The sequence below is a fragment of the Phragmites australis genome, chromosome 4, assembly GCF_958298935.1.
Source record: "Phragmites australis chromosome 4, lpPhrAust1.1, whole genome shotgun sequence".
NCBI lineage: Eukaryota > Viridiplantae > Streptophyta > Magnoliopsida > Poales > Poaceae > Phragmites > Phragmites australis.
In genome coordinates this window covers 9,145,793-9,155,694 of record NC_084924.1, presented here as the reverse complement: position 1 = coordinate 9,155,694, position 9,902 = coordinate 9,145,793, and the positions used below count along the sequence as shown (strand labels likewise).

Below are 9,902 nucleotides of genomic sequence, written 5' to 3'. Positions count from 1 at the left end.
TCTGGCGTGCCGCTTAGAGTGGTAGCCTTATTGCCAATTCGCAGCCATAGGATAGGATTGTACACTTGTACGTATGTGTATAGCTTTAGAATTAGGGACTAACATGAAGTACAGAATAAGTTCAGGAGAAGAACCCTTAACAAGAATTGCGTGAATAAATAAAGGAATCAAGGATTGACATCAATGTACAATACAGCTTTGCTAGTTTTCAATTGCCTGAAAATTTCATATCTCTTAAGCACCTAAAATTACATCTACATTTATTAACAATATTGATCGCCAAAGTTTGCAAGGATGTTCTCAATTATGCTAGCGCTCCACGGATCATGATTCATGATCGGACGACTTCGGACTCACCCTCATTTGTGCTTTATCCTCCTAATATTTCTCACAATTATGGATTTAATGTTAATTTGAAGGGCTAGCATACCACGAGAAAAGATCATGCACAAAAGCTAACAACAAAAAATGAAACAATTATTCATGCTAGGCTCACAAAGGAATTTCTCAAACTTTGTAGCATAGCAACATAAACATCCTGAACTGAATATTGAGCTTTAGGTAGTCATACTCTGTCCACTACGAACTAAATTGAATTTTGGGGAAAGTTTTTTGTAAGCGAATATCTCGGGGAAATTTATCCACCTTGCCTGCAATTCTCATGTTAAAACGTGGTGTTAACTTTGCTTATAACTTAATGCATTATTCAAGCTCTGCGCAAATATATAGTACACGTTCCTTTCGAGCGATCATGTACAAATATCAACGAAATTATCCAAGAAAAAGGGCAAAGATAGAAAGCGAATCGAAATGACGTCATAGAAAGACATCACCAAATTTAGCTCACACAGGGTATCGACTTCAAGAACACCTAGTTTACTGGAAAGTACCATAGTGTATGTGCAAATGCATTCCGGTCATGTTCACCACTTTGCATGTGCGTCGGTGTCAATTGCCACGGACCATTTGTTCGGTTTGGAACGTGGGAGTTTTTCAGATGAATTTCCTATGAATTCCCCAAAATTTACAGCTCCTCTTGATTTACGTGGCTATGCTATACAGGTTGTACTATCTCATCTACTTAAAAAATCTCTAATGTATGTATCGTCAATTTTTGTTCTGCCATCATGTCCGCTCGCCCACCTTTCATCCGCTCCGCACGCATTGTCCATCACTCCCCATCCGCCCGTCCGCATGCATCGTCCGTCTGATCGCGCCTCTGCCCGCCCATAGGTTCCGCTCTGCCCCTAGTTACCCTACTCATGTTCCGCTCCACTCTGCCCCTCACCCTCAAGATCTGCCCCCATCGCAGACGCCTCCGCTCCCATCGCCCGCTCATCATCTTCCTCCACTTGCCTCACTTCTCCGGCTCCTCCACGCAAGGCCAGCAGCGTCCACCTACCTCCCCTTTTGATGGTAAGCCATGTGGCCGTGCCACTGTCGCCTCCTATCATCTACCTCCACCATGACGATCGCGACATCGGCCACCGTGACCCTGCTCTTCCCTAGATGCCCCCAGTCTCAGTCTAGGATCTGCTGCGTCAGGGTGGTGAAGACGGGAATTTTATGAGGAACATTCTAAACAATATTCCAATTAGTTATTAAGTTGATCATTTTCTTAATCACGACTCTCATGACTAATCGGAATACCATCCCGGTAGTCTCGGCACGTGTTTTGTGCCCAAGATCGAAACACATGCTTGTCCAATGTTTAACATCACAACACAATTTAATAAAGAGCGAGTAATTAACATTAGATTATAAATTCTTAAGCATTTACTAAGTTATTATAATTTACAGCAAAAGAGAGCTAGGAAAAGATAAAAACCGACTAAACTTCTAACCAACAGAAAGAACTACGCAGCGGAAGACTAAACACTATACAACAAAAGAATGATGGAGCCATATGCTCTTAGACTCCATCACAAAAGCATGACCTCCAAGTAGTTGCCTCCTCATACCCGTCATCACCCTTGGCAGGCGTGAAGTAGTCAAAGATCAACTCTTTTTCTCCGGTAGCACTTGAAATAGCAGCGTGAGTATGAAGATACTCGCAAGACTTAATCCATAATGAACATTTATAAATAGCCTGACTCCAAAAATTATGTATTTGGATGTTAGAAAAAAAGACCACATGGTTAAGTAAACTTCATATGCGAAAATAAATTTGACATAAACATGTATGAGCATCTATAATTAACCAACACAACTATATAACTCATAAGCCTCAACTGAACATATATGTAACAAAACCATAAGAATAATATCTGTAAAGCACCAATTTAACCCATCAACCACCTCAATTCACATTCGTAACTCTACGACAACCGCAAATAGATAGAAACATGCTCATGACCGAGAGCATGTTATTTTGAAATATTTTTACACCATACAGGGATACTCCTTTACCTACACGACTTGAAGACCATACAACTTGCATAACGACATAGGTCTATACAAAGGGTACTCATGTCAACCTTTGCCAATAAGCTTCGACCGTTCGATCATGCATTAATAGGTGCGAGGGTCATCCAGAATTACTCCTGGAGCAAAATGGATACCCCAACCGACCTCATGCTCGACACAATCGACCCGCACGTCAAAAAACCATAGTTACAAAGGTTATCGGCTTGTCATTTCTATATATGACATGCAGTAAATATGGAAAGTGCTAAAACCAGCTGCAACAACGATCGATGCTTAAATGATGCAAGGGGTCTACGGTGTCTGGGTCCCTCTCCTGACCTACCGAACTAGCCTCATACCCGACACAATCGACCCGCACGCCAAAAAATCATAGCTACAAAGGTTATCGGCTTATCATTTCTAAATATGACATATAGTAAATATGGAAAGTGCTAAAGCCAGCTGCAACAACGATCGATGTTTAAATGATACAAGGGGTCTATGGTATCTGGATCCGTCTCCTGACCTACCGAACCAGCCTCATGCTCGACACAATCGATCCGCACGCCAAAAGCCATACATACAAAGGTTATCGGCTTATCGTTTTTATATGCAACATATAGTAATCATGGAAAGTACTAAAACCAACTGCAACAACGATCGATACTTAAATAATACAAACGATCTATTGTGTCTGGATCTCTCTCCCGAACACCTGAAATGTGCACTTTGTAACCGAGCTGAAAATATCGAACCGAACCTGTTAACTCGGTTCGGCCGGTTTTTGGTTTTCGGACCGAATGTACTGATTTATCTGGGCTGTGACTGTGACTGTGACGCACGGACGCACCAACCTCTGAGATGGCACTTGCAGAATTAAGACTTGGAGTGAATGAGTGAATGCCGTGCTGATGCTGCACTGCTGGTCCGCTGCTATAAAATACCAAATGCAGTGAATGCTTTTTGTAGAGCACTTACACGGCTGCACTGCTAGTCTGCTGCTGCCTGAAGCCTTGAAGCCTGAACATTTGAACTTGAGCAGAAGCACATAACAGATGTGAATCATGTGAGCTCTGATGATATGCGACATTGCCGTGTTACGTCTTTTTATTCTTAATTCGCCTCAAATCTGGTAGGAATGTTATTTACCGATCCCGAACCAATATAAAATGATATTTACTGATCACGAACCATATTGTACTGTATTAACTCAAGTTATAATATGTATTATACCGAAATATATAATACACCGAAGCAAACAAACCGAAGGAACAGCCCTCGAATTGGTGCAGGGATGAGCCGATCTGAACACGTGATGGTGGGACTGCTGCTGACCTTATCTGCAACGTGGGGAATGGGGATGGATGGAGATGTTGGCGCCCTCGTGGAGTGTGTGATCACGGCTGGAAGGAGTGAAGGCGCCAATTTGTTCAGCAAGCATGTTGTAGGCTGGTTTGCTCTCTCCAAAATTCCTAAGTATCAAAATATCACATGCTCTATTAAGTACATCCCACCCTCACAATGATTGATATGGATAGCGAAAAACGAGCTCACCTTATGATTTAAACGATATGCACGAGCCTATGTAAAGGTGCAGTGATCGGAGGAATGTTTGTATCCAAAGAAGTTGTGTCCTCTTCAGGTAAACACTGAACAAGGAACATCCGAGTAATGCATGGAGCACAGATGGTTCTGGAGTAGCAAGTAGGGGTCCTTTGGAGTAGTTACCACTTTTTTTCAACTCAGCATCAGATGCTGTATCGAACGTAGGAAGTTGCATTCTGTAGTAGCAGAGACAAGTAGACCATTCAGATTCAGTGGTCTAGTTAGTCTAGTATAGCAACGCTGGTAATAGACCATTCAGATTCCGTGGTCTAGAAAAAGAAATCTGGTAAGAACACATGTTCTGAAATTTACATGACACTATATGTAACACTTTTGTTTTGATCCAGTGCAGCAGAGAAAAAGAATCATCTATATATAGGACAAGCAGCAAAACAATTGCATTTGCAGAAGCGGTCGGCATTCAGTTCCGTGGGTCACACAGCCTGGAGCTTCTGCTCATCCATTGATTCCAAAGGAAGAACTGCAGGTTCCCATGAAGAGGGCTCATCAAGATGGATCTTTGCATACTCGCTTACTAGCCCGTTCCTCTCCTCCCACATGATCGCTTTCCTCTCCTCCTCAGCCCTCTCTACCTTGTCTTTGGCCATCGAGGTCATGTCACCTGCTGCCTTAGTTACCATACCAAATGCGCTTGTTAGCCAGGAAGCACCAGCTGAGACATATTGGTTACTCAAGATAGCAGAGCCCGCAATGCTGGCTTTCTGCTCAGCAGCAGCAAAGGCAGTCTTTGTGAGTTCTGAGACCTGATAGCGTTCATCCACCTCCTTGACCTTGCTGCCAACAATGGCCCGGCCCAGATTGATCTTTTCACTCAGGCCATACTGGCGGTCTAGAGATGCGACAGTGGCAGTAGCATTGGACAGGATGTTGTGACGCTCATCAAAGGATCTTGCTAAGTTGAGAGCATCCTTGCTGAGGACAAAGCCCTTGGCCAACATGCTGCTGACAACATCTTCTGCCTTCCTGACTGCAGATTCAGTAGAGGGACTTTCTCCCTTTTTGTACCAACGACAAGATGCAAACAAATGCAAAGAAGTATATCAATACATATTCAAGAAAAATATTACTGTTTCTGAAAATGAATTATAGACAGAGTGATCATCAAATGAATTGTAAGGTAAACTTCGGCATAACTGATTTGAGAGAGCACATGCATTTTCATTTTGGTATGACGGGCTTATTCAAATTAACTGCGTAATTTAGCGATGTTCTTGCCATCATGCATAGTTTAAGAGGAAACAGCATCTAAAATCAATTTAATAGCAGCAGCAAGAAATATAAGATTCAATCAAAGTATCTTCAGGAATTGTTCTCATTATTTGTAATGCTGAGTTCTTCTTGATAACAAGTATGTGGAACAATTGCCCTAACCCCCAAATACTCTCCTAACAAGAATAACTTGTTTATGTAAACAATTTATTAATCAACTAGCTCTTCCGTTTGGGAGACAATAGGTAATCATAATCCAATAAAATCACCATATCTATGGTAATTTCTATAAAATTTGCTGTAACTTGAAATGATGAGCATGTCATGAAATATTATTCTTACTGATAACTGTTTGTGTGCTTCTGGAGGCAGCTGATAGTTCTCAGCAGGAGTTATGATGACAGCACGATCAACAATTGTTGCCCCCTGTAGATGAGCAATCAGATGGTTGGAAGCCATATATTGGACCAAAATAAAAGGTACGATATTACCTAGCATCAAACATAAAGTAAAACCATCCTAGTGCAACAGAAAAACTAAATGGATAAGGTCAGAACTCAGAAATGAGTTGCAGGAACTTGAACATACCGATAGAAGAACAGCAGTGTCTGCTCCTTGTGAGTCTTTAAATGTGACATAAGCAAGCTGTGACCATTCAGATTCACTTGAAGACAGAAGCAAATATTTAAGAAACATTATTCCAGTTTTCTGATGCATATACAGCCAACACTATTAAGTATTGACAAATTACCTTTGCATTTCCACATATTCTATATCCCCAGAGAAACTAAAGAACTCTGTGATCTCTCTTTTCAAAGCATTTAATGAAAGGTTGCTAACTTTTACTGTTCTCACCTGGAAACAAAGTACAGAAAGAAGGATAAAATGGAATGAGACCTCTTGTGTGATTAGGACCTCGGTACATGGCAGGAGATAAGGTATCATGATTGTAGTGATTATGCATTAGGTGACATAAGAATCAACACATTTCATCCCGCCCGAAGTCCAAAAGAATCCAAGGTTCTAAACTGCCAAATCTAGATCCTTTGGAGAATGAAGCATCAAACTGACAAAAGTACAAATTGCAGGCAGCTGTCAAACAGAACAGATCAGTTTACTGAAAGGTGGTTTCTGTGACATATGCACCAAGGTTGGGGAAGTCAAGGGTGGCAGTGGCGCAGAACGCCAGAGAGAGCAGTGAGGCAGCAGCTGCCAGAGAGAAGTGGAAGGTGGTATACTAGCAGCTGGAGGAGGAAGGGAGAATAGGGAGATCAGGAAGGAACAATAGGGGCAATTCTGGGGTCTGGGGAAAATGTACTCTGTCAACCTTGCCAGAGTGTCATTTTGAGAAGAAAGTTGAAAAGTCAGTAGACAAAAAATAATCTATAGCAGCTGATTTTTTGGTGCCATTTTTAATATAGTGGGTTCACCGGTGTTTTTTTTAATCCCAATAAGATCTAATGTCCTCTCAAATGCTCAGGGCTTTAACATGGGGGAAACATATTGGATAGAGTTCTTAGCAAATGATGACAAAAAAAAAGCAAGCAACAACATGGCTGTCAGGAAGGAACATGTACTTGATAACACAATTATCTTCTCCGAACAATATTTCACCAAAAACGTAACATGTTGGACACCTAATATGGACCTGTGTATCCTGACCAACTATCTATGCAATAGATGAATGCGCACAGAGTGGTGTAGTCACAAGTGTCACGATCAATTATACAAGATAACATGATATGCTTAAGCTATGTCAAGTTGATTCTAGGAACCGAAGTCATAAAATTAAAGTGGGGGATGCTCTTGCACCTTTTGTATATATTAAGTAGGTATAAATATTAGGAGAGTTAGTAAAACAAATGTCAGGAATGAGTGCTTACCACGATTTGGTTTTCAAAAATATATAATTTTGATGAGTGACAATGAACCACGACAAATCCGCATCCCTATTATAGTTGTTTATTTTATCGTATTTACTACACTACAGTCGATTGAAATCGCGAGCGATTTCAGTCGATGGAAGCTCCATGCCGCCGGTGAGGTTAGTGGTTAGGGTTTCGGGGTTTTGGGCTGCCAAGGTTGGTTTTTGTGCGGCCGGACTTTGAAAGGGGGCTTTGGGAAGGTGGTTGGCCTGGCGGAGGCGACGGGCGGTGGGCGGAGCGGCGAGGCGGGGCACCGCCGGCCACAGGTGGCGGAGGACAACCAGTGGGCGGTGGTGGCGACAGGGGAGCTCGAAAACGGACGAGTTAGCGAGGGAAGGGAGGCGGCAGTGGATCCGACAACGGGGACGCCGCCGGAGATTGGCAAGCAGGTAGCTGCAGGAGAGCTTATCGGACTATGTCGTGTGGAGACAAAACGAAGTTGAGGTTGAAGAAGATATAGTAACCGTCGATTCACGATCGAACGGTTGTCCTTCGTCGATTGAAAACGCATCGAGCGAAGGATATCACGACCTTTATTTTATTCATTCATTTGTCTAGTCACTGGGTTTTATGAAGTAGCAACACAAATTAATCTAGTTAGTTATTTAATTAGTTTTATCGAACATGACAAGGTCTAAAAGTATCCTTACTTTTGCACTTGACAAATTCCTGGTTGTATAGGATAGCTAAACAATTAGAAAATTTTGCAATTGTACTATCGCATCAACAAGAGGCAAATGAATTAAGTAAGCATGAAGGAATTTCATATCGTGCGATGAATAAGATACAGAGGAAGGCATAGATGAATTTACACCATCATGGTCCACATGTTTCAATAATTATCATGCTAGTATTATTACGTAGGATAGCCAGGTAACGTGAACCAGGCTACCAGCTGTCACTTAACCAGGATGCAGGCGCGATTAATTCTCCGAGCCTACCAAGCAACAATCTTTTTGCATCTAAATGGGGTCTGCAGGAATGCAGTGATCTGTACTATCTTAGTATCCACCACCACTGAACAAGTCATCAACTGCCAATCCTTCCACAAAATATCAGGGAAAGCACCCCCAACAAGAGATGAAGAAACCTGAAGACCAGATCTAGCAGCCTCTTGTTAATACGGCGAGGTCAGATGTTACTATCAGTGGAGTAACTAGTACAGAACCGCAGGCATTCTTCGATTCAGGACGTAAGGACCCCAAAAAAGTTGGAAAAAGCCCATCCTGCCGCCATCCAACCCACACGCAATCAACCAAAAACACCACGGCAGAATTCAACAACAAGCAGGAGATTACACGGGTTGAAGCACCTGGCCCCGTTTGCATCTCCAATTTGTTAGCAATGCAGCAGTCCTGCGTAGGAGCAAGTAGCACGAAATCTAACAGAAATCTGCAACCAGCATCCGAATGGAGCAATGCAGCCGCGCGGAATTCGCCGAATGCTGGTCACCGCCCCGGAAAACCCCCCGAACCAAATAAAGCAAAATCGTCGCAGAAACATCTCCTTCAACCCCATCTCCCCACCCGTTGGTGCTCAATAATAATTAGCTCACGCGACCAGCATCCGACGACCAATAAGCCCGAAACAGCCAACCGGAAACAGCCACAGCGCCGAGTACAAGGGAGCAAAGGCTGCAGAGAGTCGAGTCGGCACTCACCTCCATGGCGGGGGTGGATCTAGCGGGGCGACGCGGAATGCGGCGGGGATTCCGAGGCGGGTGAAGCGGTGGGGGCGCAGGCCACTCCAGGAGGTGGGCGTCGCTCGGGGAGCTGTGGGATCTGCGCCGCGTCGGCGAGCGGAGGAAGAGGACGACTTGCGGGCGCGTGCTTTGTTTTTGCTTGCGAGTCGCGTGAGTGGTAACGTAAGGGCGTCTCAAAGATATCGAGAATCTATTTATGTAGTAATTTTTATTTTTTTAACACTCTAACGATTTTTTTACGGTTTTTATCACAAATGTATTTTTAAAATCATTTCCTTAGAATAAAATTATCTTTTTTTTACTTCATGAATCCTAAATAACTGTTAAAAATAAGAGAAAAAAAAAAGATAATAACTAGAAAAAAAATATAGTTAGATGGTCTAACGATCGGCAGATGATGAGGCCGGCCACAATGTGCGTCGGCACGGGCACCATGCCACTATGCCAATAGTGGCTGCAGACCGGTAATTGTACCGAAAAGCCCTCATCCTCTCAAGGGGACCTCCTTCCATCTATCTCTCCGTTCAATTTATGTTTTGAGATTCATGTGGAACATATATATTTGTACTTTAAAAAATTTAGAAAAAATTATACATAACTTTTGTACTTTGAAAAACTTAGAAAAAAAATTATACATATATATATTGGTATGTATTGACGTGCACAAGTGTACCGAGTACAAATTTATACACATACTACATGCATCTCGAAGCACAAAGGGAAGGGAGAGATTGAGGGGAGGAGGTAAGAGCAAAATGGGATCTGGCCTAATGGTCAGCGGTAGGGGGTGCTGCCATTTGCTTGCTTCGGTGGGCTTGGGAGTTCAAATGTCACTGGTTTCTCCTTTTCTTTTGTCTTTTGCATACTTTTGCTAGATTTGACATCCTGCCAACGAATGGTTCGATGCATAGGTCCCTTTCTAGATGGATATGTTGTATGGTTCTCTGCCGAGGAGAAGTCAATGGACATTTTTGCTGGACGAATAGTAACGATGACATCTCCATTGTCAATGCACCTTTCCATGGAACCTCTTG

General features: G+C 42.7%; 1 protein-coding gene across 1 annotated transcript; it reads right to left on the bottom strand.

The window, feature by feature from the left end:
* Positions 1-4,197: 4,197 nt before the first annotated feature.
* On the bottom strand, positions 4,198-9,031 carry LOC133915589 (binding partner of ACD11 1-like). Its single transcript, XM_062358802.1, has 5 exons — positions 8,827-9,031; positions 5,993-6,096; positions 5,830-5,905; positions 5,584-5,667; positions 4,198-5,027 (listed from the first exon to the last, which is right to left on the bottom strand). The coding sequence occupies exons 1-5, from the start codon at positions 8,830-8,832 to the stop codon at positions 4,446-4,448; spliced, it is 852 nt and encodes a 283-aa protein (XP_062214786.1). The 5' UTR covers positions 8,833-9,031; the 3' UTR covers positions 4,198-4,445.
* Positions 9,032-9,902: the final 871 nt, after the last annotated feature.